Source organism: Microtus oregoni, unplaced genomic scaffold (genome assembly GCF_018167655.1).
Source record: "Microtus oregoni isolate MIOR12 unplaced genomic scaffold, Mior012 000038F_ref0000394, whole genome shotgun sequence".
Lineage (NCBI taxonomy): Eukaryota > Metazoa > Chordata > Mammalia > Rodentia > Cricetidae > Microtus > Microtus oregoni.
In genome coordinates, this window is record NW_024543097.1 from 2,852,617 (window position 1) to 2,871,900 (window position 19,284).

At 42.5% G+C, this 19,284-nt stretch overlaps 1 protein-coding gene across 1 annotated transcript in view; it reads right to left on the minus strand.

The window, feature by feature from the left end:
• Window positions 1–19,067, minus strand: part of LOC121433451 (nuclear body protein SP140-like protein) — a 55,260-nt gene extending 36,193 nt beyond the window's left edge. Inside the window, exons 1-8 of the mRNA XM_041631873.1 lie at window positions 18,935–19,067; window positions 12,908–13,070; window positions 11,858–12,023; window positions 9,729–9,812; window positions 6,896–6,973; window positions 6,414–6,497; window positions 2,121–2,216; window positions 1,349–1,402 (exon numbers count right to left, since the gene is read on the minus strand). Of these exons, the coding sequence (XP_041487807.1) occupies window positions 1,349–1,402; window positions 2,121–2,216; window positions 6,414–6,497; window positions 6,896–6,973; window positions 9,729–9,812; window positions 11,858–12,023; window positions 12,908–13,070; window positions 18,935–18,966 (757 nt within the window). The 5' untranslated portion in view covers window positions 18,967–19,067. The remainder of the gene's footprint in view (window positions 1–1,348; window positions 1,403–2,120; window positions 2,217–6,413; window positions 6,498–6,895; window positions 6,974–9,728; window positions 9,813–11,857; window positions 12,024–12,907; window positions 13,071–18,934) is intronic.
• Between the last annotated feature and the right edge of the window lie 217 nt (window positions 19,068–19,284).

Consider the following 19,284-nt stretch of genomic DNA (forward strand, 5'->3'; position numbering starts at 1 on the left):
AATTTTATCTTAAATATGAACTGCAAAGAACATTGAGCCCTGGTTAATGACCATGTGATCAAATATCAAGAGGATATAAACTGAATGAATGTAGGTTTTCTCCAGAGCACTTGTCACTTCCTCCTGAGTCTTTGAATTCACTGCTTGGGGCATTCTAAGACTTTTCTAATTTGAAATTACTCCTCAAGGGCCCAGAAACTGAGTGAGGATTTCCCCTAATATTAACATTCAGGAGGCAGAGGCAAGCAGATCTCTATGAGTTCAAGGCCAACATGATCTGTCTATACAGCAGGCTCTAGACCAGCCAGAGCTATACAGTGAAACCCTGTCAAAAAAAGACAAATGACAAACAAATTCTTTAGTCTCTCCTCATTGCCTAACTTCAATACTACTTCTGAATATTTATGACTATGTAAGGGCTACATCTCACTTCCAGAAAACTCATTCTTTGCTTACCAATGGGGTGCGTCCTGAGAAATGTGTTGTTAGAATCTTCTCACTGTGAGATCATCAATGTACTTACAGACTAAGTCAGCTGCAACCCTACACAGTAAAGCCATCTTATGAGACCACTCTCATACATGTGGTCTGTCACTGTCATGAAGACTATTACATAATTCCTCACTACTCCAAAATATGTACGACTCTTTACTTCTCTGAGAACAAATTACCAAACATTCAGTAGCTTTAAACATCACGGGTTTATTTAAGAGTTATGTCAGTTCTGTGTCTGACCTGGATCTCACCAGTCTCGAGTCTAGGTGTCCCCAGCCCTTCATCTGTTCCTCGTGAAGAACCTATTCCCTCACCTCTTCCACGTCTTGAAGTTCACCCAAGTTCCTTGGTCCCTTCCTGCATCCTCAGTCTTGCATCTTTCTGACGACTCCTCCACAGCCATTTCGTCTCTCTGCATCTAAGAAAGGCTCCTCTTTGTTTTGTTTTGTTTTTCCCAACAGGGCTTCTTTGTGTAAACTTGGCTGTACTGGAACTTGTGCTGTAGACCAGGCTGGCCTCAAACACCCAGAGATCTGCCTGCCTCTGCCTCCTGAATTCTGGGACTAAAGGCATATGCCACCACCTAAAGAAGGTTCACTTCTTCAGACCCATAAAATCAGAGTGGTCACCCTACACCAACAGTCAGACGTTGTCCCCACTAAACAAGGCCTTATCTTGATCATTTGTGTAGAAGGTCTTTATCATTAGGAGAAGAGGTTTCAAGGGCAAGGAGGAACTCAGGAGAGGTCACCACAGTCTACCCCATTGTCACACACAAGAACAATAATAATTCTAGCACTAAATAACTTATCAGCAACACCAAAGGCACACAAATTCTCATCTGTTTCCTTACCACTCTTCCCCTTGGATTTTTCTACAGTAGGGTTGTTTCCAGTCTCCATGGTATCTAGAAAACAATAAATGGCAATGAGGTAAGAAATAATGAAGAGAAATTACAAATCTTAGGATACTGCAAAGTCTTTGCTTCCATCTGTGTTCGAACCGTCATTCCTTTCCTCCTTCTAGAAGAACCTAAGGCTGCTGAACTGAGAACTAGGAATCCAGGGAGGGTGCTGGCCATTTTTGACTCCCCCACCCCCAATGGGACATTTTAAATCTTAACATATTTTTTTTCACAGATTAAATACTAATTTTGTGGGGAAATTTCTGGGCAAGCCCTGATTAGTTCTTTGACACGCTTGAGGAGTCTGGCTGGAAATGCACACTGGGTTGGGAAGAGTTGGCCTGAACTCATTCCTCCTCACCAGCAGCAGCTAGTACTCGTTCAGGTCCTTCCTAAGGCCCTAACAAAGCAACTCCATTATCTAGCTGCAGACGTTTACCTGCTGTCTTGGGTGGCAAGAAAGCACTGGTGCCATTCAATACATCAAGGCAGCAGACAAGGTAACTTTTAAGAATGCATTGCTTCTACTTCATCCACATGAGATCAACCTCCTCCATCCTCTCAAATGTGGCTCTGCAAAGGGTTCCTGCTTCTCTCCAGCTCCAAGTGGGCAAGTGCAAAGAACTGGATTCAGGGATGGACTGGACCACAAGCTGGATGCTATGGCATTCTCTCAGCCATGCCTAACCCACAACCTTGTGCAGCCTTGTCTATTAGTTACCTGCTTGGCTACTTCCCATCCTTGCTTCTGGGTCCTTTGCTGGGAGACACATGACACAGGAACACATCTTATTTCCACTTGTGGATCGCTCTGCTCCTGTGCCAAAATTGTAGGTATTGGTTTGTTATTTAATTTTGCAATACTGGGTACCAAACTCAGAGCCTCACCCATTCTAGGCAAGCAGTCTACCACTGGGCTATGCTGTCACATGTTTTCTTTGTGTTCATTGTTAGACATGGTGCCAACTAATTTTCCTGGATGACTTTGAACTCACTTGACTGGGGTCTTTTATTGCCATTCCAAGCATCGGACACATGGCCTTTTTATATCTAAACTGAACCACTGCCTTTTCTTATTCCTTCAAAATATTTCTGCATTCTCCTTTTGTCTGACTTTCAGTTCCTCTTTTTTATTTTTTCCTCTCTTGTCTTGCCCCCCTTTATCAGAATGGCATCTCTGTGATTATTTTAGGACAGAGTTGCCTTCTCTGTCATCGAACAGCAGGCTAGAATCAAGCTCTCCTACCCCCTTTCATTCTTCACCCGGTGATCGAGCATTCTGGCTAGTAACCCTAACTACAACATTGCTGTCCGTGGATCCTGAGACAGTGTCAGATAAGAGCCCCCACTGCTCTCTGACTGCACAGCAAGGTAGATTCTGAATGAAGGAGAGAGCTATTTTCTAGGGAAACAAACAAACCAAAAACAACGAAAACTCAAAAACAAATAAAATCTGCTGTAGCAGTCACACCCAGGATCCAATGGAGCTATCTCTTTCCATAACATACATTATTTTCCATTTTTCCAAATTAAATTTCCTTTAATTTGCTACATATCGTTGAAAGATTTTCAAAGTTCTTATAGTCTGTGACAAAAATAAAACTGTTCTCTGTAAATAGTAAAGGATAACTTTTGCTAGTTTTACCAGTTTCAAACCCATCCCAAACTGGCCAGTGACTACCTAATCACTAACCAAACTTCTGAAATCTAGCCAATCAGAAGCAATGATACAAATTTGAAATCCAGCCTATCAGCAGCAGTCACCCTCCAAATGCTGGGTTGATGTCTCCATAGCAGCCTTTGCTAAGCACTTCTGCTTTGTAGAGTCTAAGCCCCTGAGCTACCTTCTCCTTTTATTTATTGATTTTTATTGAGCTCTACATTTTTCTCTGCTTCACTTCCTGCCTCTCCCCTACCCCCTTTAATGAGCTTCCTTCTTCTTAAAGCTCCAAGTGAATCTAGCTGTGGCCTAGGAGCCATGTGCTTTGAACACAATCTTTTCTTCCCACTCCCAGCCAGCCCCAGCCTGCCTCATAGAGAACAGGACTCACAAGCATAGCTGTTCCTTAGTTAACACTAGGTGGTAGCTATTTCTCCTAGCAATTCCATTTTCAATGCTGCTTGGGAAGGTCTTTGTGCCTCTCACTAGCTCTCTGGATTTTCTCTTCCTAACGTTTACTGTCTTCTTTACCTCCTCAGTATGCACCACATTTTACATTGCCTTTGTGTTAATAGTTTCTAGCGCTATCCTTCTGGGACTCCACTATCTCATATAAAACTATTCACATGCTTTGTAATTCTCCATAATGTTTTTTCTTCTGCTCTCTTTAAAAAACCCTATTTGCTAAATAAAAACCTCTTTCTGCTGGACCCTTGCGGGCTCGCTCCCCTGAGTAGTCAAAGACATAAACTTTGGGTTCAGATCATGAGAATCTAGCCACCTAGGCCCAGGTAAGACCATCTGGAAACTTGACCTCTGATCTCCTTGTCATTGTCAAGTTCTAAAACATACCAGAAACTTATTGATTCCTGTGCTTCTAGAGAATTACAACTATAACAGTTCCCTTCTTGACAAAGTGATAAGGGTTTTAAGAATAAAGGGAAGGCAGGATGACATGTGTGTTAAAGAATGTAGGGAAAGTGCCCAAATAATACTGATTGAATAGATTTGGGTTTCATTAAATTACATCAGTCAGATGATACAATACTTCCTCTTTGAGCACTATAAAAAAAAAGAGTACAGAGGGTCACAAAATAAAGTTAATGCTTTAAAAACGGGTAAAATCTTTAAAGAGAGAGTACAGATAGGCATGGATTAAAAGCAGTAAAGAAAAATAAATCATGTAAAAATGAAAAGTCAAACAGAGTCTCTGAATTTATGTATGTTATTGTGTTATCTTTGAACTTTTTGACTGTGAATGAGCTAAGTACAGAGAGACATTTCATTGTATGGGCTGCTAAGCTAAATCAGCATGTATATTATAAAGGTATCATGACTTCCAAATTTGGGTCTAAGGATATGTTGCTTTGGAAAAGAGGTTCTTCTCTTGTTTCCACAGAGGATGAGAACCTTTGGATTGCTTCCATACTGGTATGGTCTGATGAAACAAGACACCCTGAAGGTTGCCTAAAACACCCCTCAAAAATTACTTCACCCAACTGCTGACTGAGATGAACCTAGCACATAGAATTCACCATGAAAGACTTGATTAACAGTGACCTCCAAACAGCAGGAAGCAGTATGGACAGAACTATGCCCATATTCCCAAATATTGTTCATAATTGTTTGTTTACATTTAAAGAGGGATATGATATAGAGATGAATAATTTGCTTTGGTATGGCTCTTGGTTTATTGATACAAATTTAAGGTAAATTTTGTTATACTGTATATGTATATTTCTGCCTTTGATTAAGGTATTGTGTATGTGTAGTTCACATAAAATTTAAAAATGTAATGCATAATTAAGAAATATAACTTAATACTCATCTATAATAGTCAAGCTTGTAGTCATGTTAGATTTTCTATATGTATAGAGATACATTTCAGTTAGATATATTTCAGTGAGATAGGTATTCTTCAAATCTTTCAGAGACCTTCAGAATATGGCATTTAAAATGTTTTAATAACTTAGAATTTTTCATGACAATGAGACACTTCTGCTCCTGGCAGCACAAGCTACTTCAAGAGGAAGATGGGCATCAAAGAGGCTGCTTAATGACCTGGACATGCAGTACCCATAGAGAAATAACTGCTAAACTTGCCTAAAGGTGAGATGACCCCTCAGGGTTCCTGACTCATGAAAGAGTCTGTCAGACATTCTGCAGGACACAGAAGAAAGTGACTGTGAAACTGCCAATATAGGCAGAACTGCATTTGAAATTTCTTGCTTCGTGGAAAAGTCTGTCAGATACTATGGGCCTGTAGGCTGAAGATGGATGCTCCAGCGTTACAGAAGAACTTTGGATGACTGTCCAGGTAGCAATTCTAGAATTTTGGAAGTTGCTTGCAATGAACTTCCTGTTTACTTAGGTAATATTATATCCTTCGAGAGTCTTTGATGGACCTGAAGAATAGATATAGTTTTCCTTAGTTATGGTAAGAGATAAAGTAGATATAAATATTGTAACTGTAATTCTTGCTTGATAACTGTTTATTATATATAATTTTACTATGTTAAAGTTAAAGCATTCCTTTTTTGTTTAAACAGAAAAGGGGAAATGGTATGGGAAGTACTTCTGTCTATGTGTTGATTTTATTGGTTAATGATAAAGAAAACTGGCTTGGCCTATAGCATTGGAGGAGGAAGGCAGAGTGAGAGAGAGATGCTATGGAGCTGCTGCCAGAGATAGACATGCTGAAACTTTGCTGGTAGGTCACCACCTTGTGGTGATATACAGATTAATAGATGAGTTAAATTAATATATAAGAGATTAGCCAAAAAGAAGCTAGAACTAATGGGCCAAGCAGTGATTTAATTTTAGTGACTATTTTGGTTCTGGGTGGCCAGGACGAACAAGCGGGCCCTCCTCATATATATATTTGGTTGTGAGCCTGACATTTAAGAGTTAAACTCTCCCAACCTCTTTGAGCACTTTTACAAGTTTATGAAAACACAACAACAATGATCAACCTGCATAGACGTTAAAAGTTATGAGCTTCTTAGTTTCCATAGAGAATAAGAAATGAGAGCAAGAAACTGTCCTATGAATTCAATATAGTGTGGTCTTAGTGGCTGTGGAAAGACAAAGGCAAGGAGTGTTGTCTGGTCCCGCAGGTTCCTACTAAATTGATATGTGAGTACCTTACCACAAATAATATTCCTTCATGATGTTTCTCAAGACTTTTTTTTTCTCCTTGAATTTTCCCAGAATGCTGTGGGCACTATAAAGAACCATAGCCAGGGCATGAACATCTCTTCATCACAATGTGTGCAGAGCAAACGCAGCAGGAAACACCAGCTCAGAGTTTAGTGCCCAGAACCCTGCAGACCACACCACACTCCCCTTGCTCACCTGCTTCAGGTCTTGGTGCTGATGAGGGTCTGTCATCCTGGGGCTTTTGTCGATCAAATATTTGTTCACAAGAACTACTTCCCTCTGTAGAAAGGAATGGAAGACTCAGTGGATTCAAATGGCCAAAAAAACAAAAAAACAAAAAAAAACAAAAAAAAAAAAACAAAACAAAGTAGGAGAGCCACCGGTGACAACTAGGAGAGTCAAGCTGGCTTAGTGTCTCCTAGATGAAGGTCTCTGTTTTGGGACTCTGAAGGGGAGACTGACATGACTCCTCTGCCACCAGAGGCAGAACATTGGCCAAAATCTGTTGCTTTTCTGCACACTTCATTCCTCATTATTTCTGACCCCCGTTGCTGCCTCTACGGTTTCTTCTCTATGAGAATATAAGAATAGGATAAGTGGGGGGAATGGGGGGACAGGTGAAGACACCTTCTCTCTTGCAGTTTCACTAGCTGACTGGCAAATAAAGGCTCACTTACCTCCGATGCGTTGTGGGAATCTAGGTATCTCCCCTGCCTGTTCATCACTCATTTGGGAACTTCCAGGACTACAGGATGCTGAAAAGAAACCAGAATACAACAAACCATGCAGGGGGACCTCAGTTTGCTCAGGTGGGAACCAGGAAGCTTGTGGAATATAAGAAAATAAGGAGGACAAGGGATCAAAGTGACATTGACTGTGTAATACAAAGCTTGAGTAGAGCAAGGCACTGTCTTTCCCCATCAGCCACCACTTCAACATGAAAAAAGCCTCCACATATTCTTCTCCTAGAAATCGGGTTCTTCCAAACAGGAGTCACAAGCCTCTCTCCCTGTTCCACACAAATGGCAAAGGATACAAGAAGAACCAGGGAGTCAAAATAACTAAGAACGTTTTATACATTCTATTGTCTTGAAGAACAAGAGAGGCAGACAGGAAGGTGCGAACTTTAGGGAAAAAAAATGAATGGAATCCTTATAACAGCAAGAAGTTGTTGAACTAAAGGGGAGAGGAGGGTGTGCCAACTGCACGTCTGCGTGTCTTGTAGAGTTGGAGACAATGCCTTTGATGGAGCAAGACTGGATGAGGAAAGGCACCTGAGAATAAGGGCTGTCTCTAATACTGTATGGTAAAAACAAGAGATCTGATGTCGGTGGGGGAGCGAGGGGCTGGGAAGATGCCTCAGTAGTTAAGAGTGCTTGCTGCTCTTCCAGGAGACTCAGGTTCAATTCCCAGTGCCACCCAAAAGCTCACAGCTCTCTGCTTGTTTTATAATTGATATTAGCTCTCCCCCTCCCCCAGACACACACACTGTTCTCATTTCTCTAGTTCAGTCTGTTCTCTTTAGTTAACTTGCTGTTTCTGGTTTTTCCAGCTTAAATTTGAATTTAAACCTTTCTTTTCTGCCCTTTCTGCATATTCTGTTTTAGCATCCTTTCATGTCATAGGAAGTCTTGTTCACCGTGGACAAAGAAGGAGATCTTCTTGCCAAATCTTCTTCAAAGGTCTTCTCCAAGAGTTTTATCAATTTCAGGTGTACTCCCCATGCCCAATCAAGGGGAAAGTAGCTAAAGGGGATCAATCCTCCTCAGTACTGTACCCCAAATGGTGATATTAGGATCTCATGTCTATTGAAGTAAAACTAGCAATCACTCAGAGCCCCAGATTTGATGGCTCCATCTGGAGTTCTCAACTTCCCTCTCTTGATGTACAATCTGTACTCAAGAAAATCTCAACCAGCCTGAATTTGACTTCTATATTGCTTGTGTCTCCTGAAAACAATTCAAAAGCTGACCATAATCTGGCCATCTGTGGAGAGGGGTGGGAGAAAAGAAAAGAACGGGTGGTTGGAAAGATGGATGGATGAATGGTTGGAGGGATGGATGAACGGATGGACAGATGGATAGATAGGTAAACAGACTGGCAGGTGGATGGGTGGTTATATTGGTACGTGGGTGAGTCAGTGGATGTGTGGATAGATAGATGGATAGATGTATAAACAGGCAGTAGATGGATAACTAGATGGCTGTGTTGGTACATGGATGATGGATTGGTGAACAAGAAAGGGGGTAAAAGGAATGAAGGTTCTTCTCTGTAACAACAGAGAAATAAAGCTACTTAGAAAATAGGTCATTGAAATCTGTATCAGTGGGGTTGGAGAGATGACACAGTGGTTAAGATCAGTGACTATTCTTCCTGAGATCCTGAGTTCAATTCCCAGCACCCACATGGCGGCTCACGACACCAGTTCCAGAGGACCTAACACCCTCATGCAGACAACATGCAGACGAAACATCAGGACACATAAAATAAAATAAATTAATTAAAAAAGAAAAGAAATTCGTATCACCTTCTGGACTTCTGATCTGCCTTCTCCACTCATTTGTAAAGAAGGTTTCTGGGTCATTAAAGAGAAAAAAAACATGAAAGACAGCTGGTAATGACCTGAATTCATACCTGATATGAATAGGTGGGACTCTGAGAGATTATCAAGTCACTGCCTAAAGAGTGGGCATGCTTGTACCTCCAAGATTTGCCAGTGTCTGTGAGCAGCCCTCCTGGCCCCATCTCCTTTCCCGTCTCCAGCACCATCTTCCCACACTGCTGACTCTACACCATGCATCTATTTATGGAGCTCATTGAGTTGACCTTCTCTTGCTGACTGCTGCCCTGCCTTTTCTGTCCTTTCTCTCGTCATCTAATTTTATACCCCCTTCCGCATATTTCCCCTAATGCCACATTTCATTGTTCCTGTGTGATCTCTAGCAAATGTGTTTACATTTTTCACTCTCTTATCAAACTCCATCCTGAGAACACATTCGTGTGACATATGATAACATTTTAACCTAGGATGGACCACGTTAAGACAGACATCAGATAGGCTGATATGATCAGTGAGTGATTGACCCAGTAACTGGAATCTTTAGGGGCAGAGAACTCTACAGTGTCAATGCAATAAAGAACTCACTTCATGGCACATTTCTCAGAAATTCATCCCCATTATTAAGTGATATGTGGCCATATATTAAGCCAGATTGATTCCAGATAAACTCAAGTCTGCTTAGGAATCTCCCGTTCTTGCCTCTAATCTTCATTTTTATGACTTTGTACCCTTTAATCACCCAAAAGCTCTCTTCTATTCAGAGACTCACCCTCCTTCCCTTCTTGTCTCCCACTGGGGACAGCAGCCACAAGCTGAACAAAAGTGTGTGGGTGTGTGTGAGTGTGTGTGTTTGTGTGCATGCATGTGCACGTTGGAAATGGTGAGACGAGAAGGGTGAAGACAGGAAAACAGCACCAGTGAGGTAATTTGCAGTCTAAGAACATAATCACCTTCTGCGACAAGTGCTGGCAGTCTGGGCCTCTCATCAGCATCTCTTCCATTTATCCTCTGAGGAGTCCTGTGGTTGTTGGACACTAAAGAGAAACATGGCAATGACCGAATCAGACAGCGATGAGGCAGATATCTCCCAGCACCTCATCTGAGATACTTGCCCCCACCCATCTAAAGCCTTGCTCTGTCTCTTTTCTCTCTGCTCACCCCTCTTACTTTCTTCTTGTTTTTTGGTCCCCAATGTTGTTGTTCTACAATATAAAGCATCACACATGCTTCAGCCCTTTCCTTCCTTGTTGATGTCAATGCTCTTTAGCACAGCCTCCTTTCATCTCTGAGCTTCCTTTGACCCTAGAGCTCTAATCCCCATGTGACAGGCTCCAATTCTACCATCTCTCCTCTTCACCTTTGTATCAGGCCCAGCACACTCCTCATGTCCCCCCAGATCTCCCATGAGAACCATGTTCAGGGATCCTAGCAACCCCATAATCCTGCCTCACACAACATCACTACAGTGTGTTCTGAGGGATGCTAGTCCTTTGCTCAGGCTTGACTTTGGCCTGACCAAGTTACATATGTCTAAGCATCTGCTTAACATACAAAATGGAATGAAGAAGAATTTGCCCTCTCAATTTGCAAGCTTTTGGAGATAAATGAATGGATTTGTGGAAACTCCTTGAATAACCTCTCAATCTAAAACCATGGTTTTGGCAAGCTAGCCTGCTGAAGGCTTGAGTGGGTGCTGAAGTTTCCTTGCAGAGCATGTAATAGAAGCAGACATGAACCAGTGAGAAGGGAAAAAAGCGATTAGGAATCTGAATTGTGAGCCAAGCTGCATCTCACAGTTCTATATCCAGGTGCATACTGGACTCTGGTGTTTCTGGGCAACCTTCTAGGCCCTTTGGTACCCTGGAAAGTTAGACACAGCAGTGGGAAAATAGCAATCATGGTTTGTATCTCCTCAAAAATGTCAGAGGACAGTGAAAGCCAATTCCAGGTTAAAACAAAGGCAGAAAATGTTTTTACAAGTGACACAGCTACGTCAAGAAAGGCAGAGGGGCTTCTGTAGAAAAAATAAAACTTTGTAGATACAGGAAGGAGGCTGGGAGGAAGGGAAGGAGGAGGGGACGGAGGGAGGGGAAAAGTCAACATCTTTCAAGGATGCAGGAAAGAAGAAAAAGGGAGAAATGGAGGTAGAGAGGGAAATAGAGAGAATTTGCTTGAATTGAGTCAAGGAAGACACTCTAGTACTTCCTCTTCCTGAAGGGGGATCAGTGCTTCCCCAGGAAGGATGGGTTGGGTGAAATGAAAGACTGCTTTCTGAAAGGCAACACAGAAAGTGGCTGCCAGTGACCCTCAGGTGGCCAGTGAGAAGTGAAACACCAACTCTGGACCTTAAAGAGCTGCATTTCAAGGTGACCAACTGATACAGATGAAGAGACAGGACCCAGAAGACATGAGGGAAAAGGGGAAAGATACCCAAGAAATGTAAAAATATTCTTCACAAGGAGTTTGATGAGGGTGTACCTTCTTGAAAGTCCTTTAGAGGTAGGGGAGCTGGAAAGCTGAGGCCACAGGGGACCAGTGGGAGCTACAGAGGCTGTTCTCTACCCAGGACCTGCTGACTTCACATTCATGCGACATGCCAGCCCTTCAGTTCTAAGAGTCCACCTTCTTTTCATACTCTAAATTGACACAGAGTGCCCCTCTCTGGTGCCTGGGTCCAAGAGGGGTTTCCCTTGTGATCTCTCTGTTTGTCAAAGAAGGAAGTTAATGTAGGACTCCACTGAGTGGTAAATTTTCTGATACAAGGAACACATTTTGGTTGTTGGACATGTCTGTAAGTACCAGAGAGCCAGCTCCTTTCTAAGGGAACTTGCCATTCATAGTGTGTCTTAACAGTATGAAACTCAGGTTCGGACTGAACACTTATCTCTGTGTTACTTGGCCTATGTGTAAGCTACTGACTACATGGGCCATGTGTATTTCCTACATTACCCCTGTGTTTGGCATGTCACAGTCCCTCAATAAATTCCATGTCAACTATCAGTGAAAAAAATGAATGAGTGATTGAATGAATGAATGAAATTGTCTTGAACTCCCGGAAGCAGGTGAGAGCTATAGTTACCATTTGGGCGGTTTTTTAGAGTCTCCTTTAAATCTGGGTAGGCCTTCAGATGCGTCGGGCTGAATATCACTTCCATAAGCGGCAGGCTAAACTCGTTCTGTAGGTCACTGAGGATGTCATACACTATTTCCGGTGGCATCTGGTTTTCACAACTTTGCTGATAATTCTTAAAAATATTGAAGGAAGAATTATGTCACAATGGATTTATGAATTTATAAGAGAGGCTTAGAATGGTTCAAATGCCATTCGATTTCTTGTAAAGTGTCTGAGTTTTGCATTGATGAGGTGACATCTTACATGTCCTCTCTGCAATGACAGACCCGTGCTTATCCGAGAGCAGCTCTGATGCTGACACACAGTTGACAGGGAAGAGTAGCTCTGAAGAATAATCAAAGGATGTGTCTGTAAGAGCCAAGCCAAGATGCTCCACTGCGGCCCTAACAGGCCATGAGAGGCTGGGACCAGACAGGAGCTCCCTGGAGACTGACCTGGTCTGCAGGGCTCAAGGCAACCAAGTGATCATCCTGGCCACAGGGCAAAGACAATGCACAAAGAAGAGAAGGCTTGTCATTATCCCCAGGGGACCCCATCACCAACATTCTAGGGCCTTAGTGGCACCTGAACAACAAGAAGCAAGTATGACTTCCGGTTCTATTCTCCTGTGACCCAACTGCCTGTGACTTTCAAAGCTCTCAGGCTCTGGGATTTGGAATAAGTAGCCTTTGTAAAGAAGCCCTGCTTGGACATGTCTACTTGCATTCTAGCTTCTGTTGTTAAACTGCACAAGCAAACCTGGGGTGCTCTGCCCTTTAGAGCATTCCCACATCCCATATTTCCCCTGTCACCATGTACCTCAGCCCCGGTTACTGCAGAGACAGATAGGAATGTTTCCTGTGATGCCTGCTTCTCCTGTCACCTCTGACTTCCAAGAAGTAAAGGTTCCTACTCCCTGGATGCCCTTCAGCCTGTTGGGTGCATCCCGAGGTTCAGAGAAATACAGCACAGGCAGGGCAGGCTGACTGTCAGGGCTGAGTCCTTCTCCTCACTCACCCGGAACTTCTGCTCAGAGATGTAGCCACGGTCTCGGAGGCTCATAAGGAAAGGAAAGGGCTTTGTGATGGCACTCGCGATTTCCACCTTATTTTCTTTAAAGTACTTGAAAGTGAGCTCATACTCAGGTGACTCCTCTTCGCTCAGGTACTCTGAGCTTGCCCTAAGGGATACATTTCATGTATAAGTATAAACTGGTTTACTAGATACTACCAATGACTAGATAACTTCTGGTGTAAAGAATGGTCCACTAAAAGGAATGATTTGAAGTAAAATTGAAACTTTAAACATCTAAAATAGTGGTGCAAGTTTTGATGCTTTGGGTTTTATTTGTGTGAGACAGGCTATCACCTGTAAGTGTGGCTTGCCTGGAATTTGCTATGTAGACCAGGTTAGCCTCAGAGATTCACCTGCCTCTCCTGAGGACTGGGATTCAAATCACGCTCCACCATGCCCAACACAATGGTTAGTTTAAATTGTCAACCTGACATACTCTAAAACCATCAGGGATATATGAGTCTTAAAGGACTGTCTAGGTTAAGGTGGTCTATGGATCCATCAGTCTGGGTGTGTCTTCATTATGCTAATTGCTATGGGAAGCCCCAGTCCACTGTGGGCAGCACCAATTCCTAGGTAGGGGGATCCTGGGCAGCCTTAAGTGTTGGGAATAAGTTAAACACTGACAGGCACTCTTGCATTCTCTTCTCTCTGCTCTGGATTATGGGTATGACCAGCTGCTTCAAGTTCCAGCCTAGATTTCCGTGCAATGATGAACTGTAAGCTGGCCCTATGAGAGTATAAGTTCCTTCTTCACCAGGTCACTTTGTGTCAGGGTCTCTTATCACAGCCGCAGAAATGAAACAATCCATCGACCGCAGGGTACCAGGAAACAGCAAAGACTGGTACACCCTCTTCTTCCAGCTCATGTGTGCAGGCAAAATTGATCAGCGGTTGATCCAGGATGGAAAAAGCGTTCTACCCAAGCCCACACTGAGTGGCTCATCCTCTATTGCTCCACATGCTTTCTTCTCTCCTCCTTGCTCCCCACCTCCCTGCAGTGATGGGGGAGAGTCTCTCTAACAACTTAGAACCAGCGCTTATTAACCATGCTGTCCTCAGCACAGTGCCTAACATCGCAGGTGGCCGCTGCTCTCTGCCCAAAGACAGAGTCCAGGGAAAGGACCCTCTAGGGAAAGGAGGCCCAGAAGCCCAAAGAGACATGGGAGTTGTTTGCTCATGTTATTGACCTCATTCTGGTGAACAAATGGAAACAAATCATGTTGGATAATACAATGGCAGAAGCAAGAGAGCTGGGCATAGTACAAGGGTCTGTAGTCGTGGCATCCTGGAGGCTGAAGCAGAAGGACCATCATGGCCTACATAGTGATTTGCTTTCTTTATAATTTTACTGAGTATTTACACTTCACAGTATTAGCACATGTAGAGGTCAGAGGACAACTTCATGGAGTGGAGTTGTTTCTCTCTTTTCACTCTTTTATGGGTTCTGGGCATCAAACTTAGGTTGCCTGGGAAGCTCCTTTATCCACTGAGGCATTTGCTAGCCCTGACCTAGTGACTTCGAGGCAGGCCTGCGCTATCTAGCAAGACCCCGTCTCAATTAATGGAAGAAAGAAATCAATACCGACCAGCAAATTTCTACTACACAACAAGTGGCCGGAGGGCTAGTGAGATGGTTCAGTGGCCAAAGAGCTTGCCCTCTAGTGTGATGATCTGAGTTCAACCCTGGAACCCACGGGGTAGAAGGAGAGAACCAGCTCCTGCAAGTGGGGGAGGAGACAAGTTAAACTATGGCATGTAAGTATGAAGAGGCCGTGATGAGAACCAGTATTTTGTATGCTAACCTAAATAATTAATTAAAAACAAAACTAAAAAAAAAAATACGGTGCATCTTTCTTTTTGCCTTTTGTTTACTTTTAGAAATTTATCATGTTTTTGAAAATTTCATACATGAATGCTGTATTTATATCATTTCTACTTCTCCCTTTCCCCCTCAGGTTCCCCAGTGATTTTCTCCACTCCCCCCTGAAATACCTTTTTAAATTATATATATATATATATATATATATATATATATATATACATATATATATATACAGAGAAAGGTAGATGATAGACAGACAGACAGACAGACAGATAGATAGACAGATAGATGATAGAATCTGCTGAGTTCTTTTAGTGTTGCCTCTATGCATATGTGTTTAGGGCTAACCACTAGGAACTAGATAACCTAACAGAATTAGGTTATCCCTAGAGGATACTGGTTGATTCTCCTTCTCAGCAGCCGTCAGTTCCCTGTAGCTCTTCATCTAGGGGTGGGGCCTTGTGAGCGGCCCTCCCTCATCCATACCAGCACATCAACTGGTGCTGTCACTCAGGATACAACTTTTTTTTAAATGTCACCTAATGCTAAGTCATTGAGAATGGTGACTTGTGGAGTGTAGTCTGGGCAATCCTGACACTGCTCCAGGCTTCTTCGGATGTCACTGAGGACACGCTCTTTTCAGACTAATACTGAACTACCACCTGCTCTTTATCTCTCTCCTCCTCCCGAAAGTATCCAGCGGGCTTCTCAGAGGTTCCTTGGGCTATGGCATCACAGCAGATTAGATACAGATGTAACCAGGGAAGTCTGGGAAGCTTGCCTAAGCAGGAGAGTAAAAGCATTTGCAAGAAGGTAAAGCAAGGTTACATCCCCTCCTTTATTGTTATTTTAGAAAATATTGTTATTTTCCATAAAAATACAGTACTGTGATAGTGATAGGTCCGTTGCTACTACTTTTAAGGATAAATAATCTAAAAGTCTGAAGTTTGTAACTAATGGTAACTCACATTAGATTTAACCCAGAAAACTAGCTTTAGACATTCCCCACAATTTTTAAGGAAAAAAGGATGTGGTTATGCACACCTCTAATCCCAGCACTTCAGGGCTGGAAGCAGGAGGTTCACCATGAATTCAAGGCCAGCTTGGTCTACATAGTGAATTCCATGCTCGTCAGGGCTACACGACAAACATAAAGGATATAAAAAATATCCAATATCAAAAAACTTCAGAAGCATTATGTTTCACAAAGAGTCTATATTCCACATGTAATAATATAACAAAACTATACAATAATTTTTATCTTAAACTTAAAGAAGTTGTGTGTGTGTGTGTGTGTGTGTGTGTGTGTGTGCGTGTGTGTGTGTGTGTGTGTTGTGGTAAGGAGTCCAGGTGCTCTCCTTTTTTTTTTTTTTGAGACAAGGTCTTTCACTGAACCTGAATATCATTAATTCAGTCAGATTAGCTGGCCCGTGAACTTCAGAGAGCCAACTGTGTCCGCTGCCCTAATTCTGGAGTTAAAAACACACACCACCACATCCAGATTTTATGTGAGTTCTAGGGATCTGAACTCAGCTCCTTATAAGTGAACTGGAGCAAAACCAGGAGTTACAGCTGAATTATTTCACAGAAGATAAACTAAAACAGTACAGTTTCACACTGGATGCTGTGACCAAACTGGAGCAGTGCAGCAAATTAATCAGAAATCCAAGAGTGCCGCAGTGTTAAAACTAAACTACAAATGCCGCAAAGCAATGAGCAGTGAAGAAAATAGACTGTTCAGCAAAAACAAAGAGCCATAAGATACAGAGGTTTCTCCAAACATCATTCTCAAGAGGATGCCCAGAAGAAATCTCCAGTACTGCAAAAAAAGAAAACAAAACAAAACAAAACAAGACAAAAAAAATGATGAAGGAAATCAAGGAAAAAAGAATCAATCATAAAGTGCTGTTGACTAAAGCCAAAAGGCCCAAAAAGAAAGTGCAGTGATATTTTGTTCGTGTTTTAATAAACAAAGCTTGCCTAGAGATAAGAGTGCAGAACTAAACCACTAGAGGCCAGGCAGTGGCATTCCTTTTATCCCAGGAGTCGGGAGGCAGAGGCAGAGGACTCTCTGCTAGTTCAGGCCACCCTGGGCTATACAAGATAGAGCCAGTCTAAAAGAGAAACAGAGCCAGGTGGTGGTGGCTCACACCTTTAATCTCAGTACTTGAAAGTTTTTATTGAGAACAATTAGAGTTAATGTTACAAGAAAGAAAGGCTGAAAAATGTAAAATGAAAGCATTTATAAACATGGTAGATGTTACTCTTTGTTCATAATCGGTCTATATGTGAATGGTCTAAATATAATCATTGAAAACAGAATACATTTGAAAACTGCCACTAATGTAAATAAAATAGAGTCATTTTAGGGGCTGGTGAGATGGCTCAGTAGATAAAGACCCTGCACCAGGTCTAAGCGAGAACCTGAGTTTGATCCCCATAAACTCATTAGGAAGGAGAGAACCAGCTCCCACAAGTTGTCCTCTGACCTCAATATACACACTGTGTATACTTGCACACATACAATAAATTAATATAATCAAAAAAAAAAAACAAACAAACCCTATGGGTGTATACAGGTAAAAATGTCGCCCTTCCTCCTGCCCTGAAGTTAAAAAAAAAATTAAAGCAGACATGTAACAAAGACAGTGGCTGGGGAAAATGTGTAGCATTAAATGTAGGTATCAAAAGCTAAGAGAGGAGTATATGAAAATCTTCTGAAGAATCAGGAAAATAAGAAAAACAATTTCATCCCAAATGAAAACAAAAGATGTAATAAAAATATAAGTAGAACTCTATAAAATTAAAATAAGTTAGCATTATCCTTACACTAAAACACTACTCCTTTGGAAAGATCGATAAATTTATCTTTATCTTTTTAAATTATATCTCTAGTCAGGTTAACAAGGAATAAACAAACAAACAACAAGACACAAGCTATGAATTCTTCAGACATTCAAAGGGCAGCAGAGACGAGATAGAGCAGTCATCCTGTATCTGCAGACTGGATGACAGCAGCAACAAAAATGACCAATGTATTTAAAAACAGAAACTACCAAAATTCACGCTCTGAGAGACCTGTCACCCAAACACACGTGTAGTAAAGAAACTGAACCAGTAATTTATACCACCCCACTCCCAAAAGATTCAGCGGTCTGTCGGCATCACTATTGGACTTGACCAAGTTTCTTAGGAGAAGCGATGCTTTCTCAGAACTTTTGCAGGACCAGAGGTAGCCTTGACTGAGTCACTGTTAGAGGACAATTAGCTCCATACACTTTTGTCTTAATTCTTCTATTTTTCCTTTGCAATTATGTATATTTGTGTCTGTCTCAGTGTGTGTCCCCTGCATGGAAGCACAGTGCCTGTGGAGGACTTAAGGGGATGTCTGGTCTCCTGGAGCTGGAGTCACAGGAAGCCGGAAGCCCCAGGATGGGTGCTGGGGACCCAACCCATGTCCACTAATACAGCATTATGAACTCTTAACCACTGGGCCATCTCTCCGGTCCCTTTCTCTGTGTGTGTTTGTGTGTGTGTGTGTGTAAGGTAATATAATTTCGATCCATTTCTAATCACTATGTAACCAGCAAAGATTTAAAAAAAAAAAGTTAAAGGCGTAAAGGCAACACCCATTCCCCACCTGCCTGGTTTTCATCACCTTTCCCTTCCTCCATGTCAGGGATGGAACTCCTGAACTGACCTAAGCCACACAGGAGGGCTCAGAGTGAGCTGTCCCCTCACTCAGACTGAGAAAAACTTGGCAACAGAAGGAATTAAGTTTTCACTTTTTCTAAGTGATCATTTTTGGACAAAGTTATCTTTTAGAATGATAATTAGGGAGAGATGAGATGTCAGAGCCCCTATGAGCCAGCCATTCCTACAGGAGCTCCCAGAAGTCCACACAGTGTCAGTCCAGTTATGTGACAGGAACAAGGAAATGAAGTGAGGTGAGTTGAGGTGGCTATAGGACTCTCCAATAGCTAGCCAACAGCAGTGACAACTGCTTGTCCCAGTTCTTAATCTCCTTGTGATCTCATTGTCTCACGTTCCCGTGGACACAAGGACCCTGCCTGAGAGGCCCTGGTAACACATACAAACATAGATCTTAGCAGAGACACAGGATAAGGAGAGGGGAAAGGACTTACCTGCTACTGGATCCATTGTCTCCTCCTGCCATCCCCTACACAACCCTGAAGGTGCCTTGAGCCAAGGATTGTACCACCTCTGAGCCTCTCCGATGTTCAGAGAGAACACTTTCCAGGTCCTTTAAAGAGGAGGAAAAAGAAAGTGAAACCGCTCAGCTGTGACTTACGTGGTTGCATTCACATATGGCCTTTCCCGGCCGCGCCCTCCCCCGCACTCCTCCCTGTCCACTCTGCCTCTGCCCAGTCTCTTCCCCAGACTGGAGGAGCAAAGACAACTCAAGTTTCTATAGATCCTTTTTCTCACTCTAAGGAACGGTGGGAGAGTCTGTCAGCTCAGGGCTCAGGCTGCG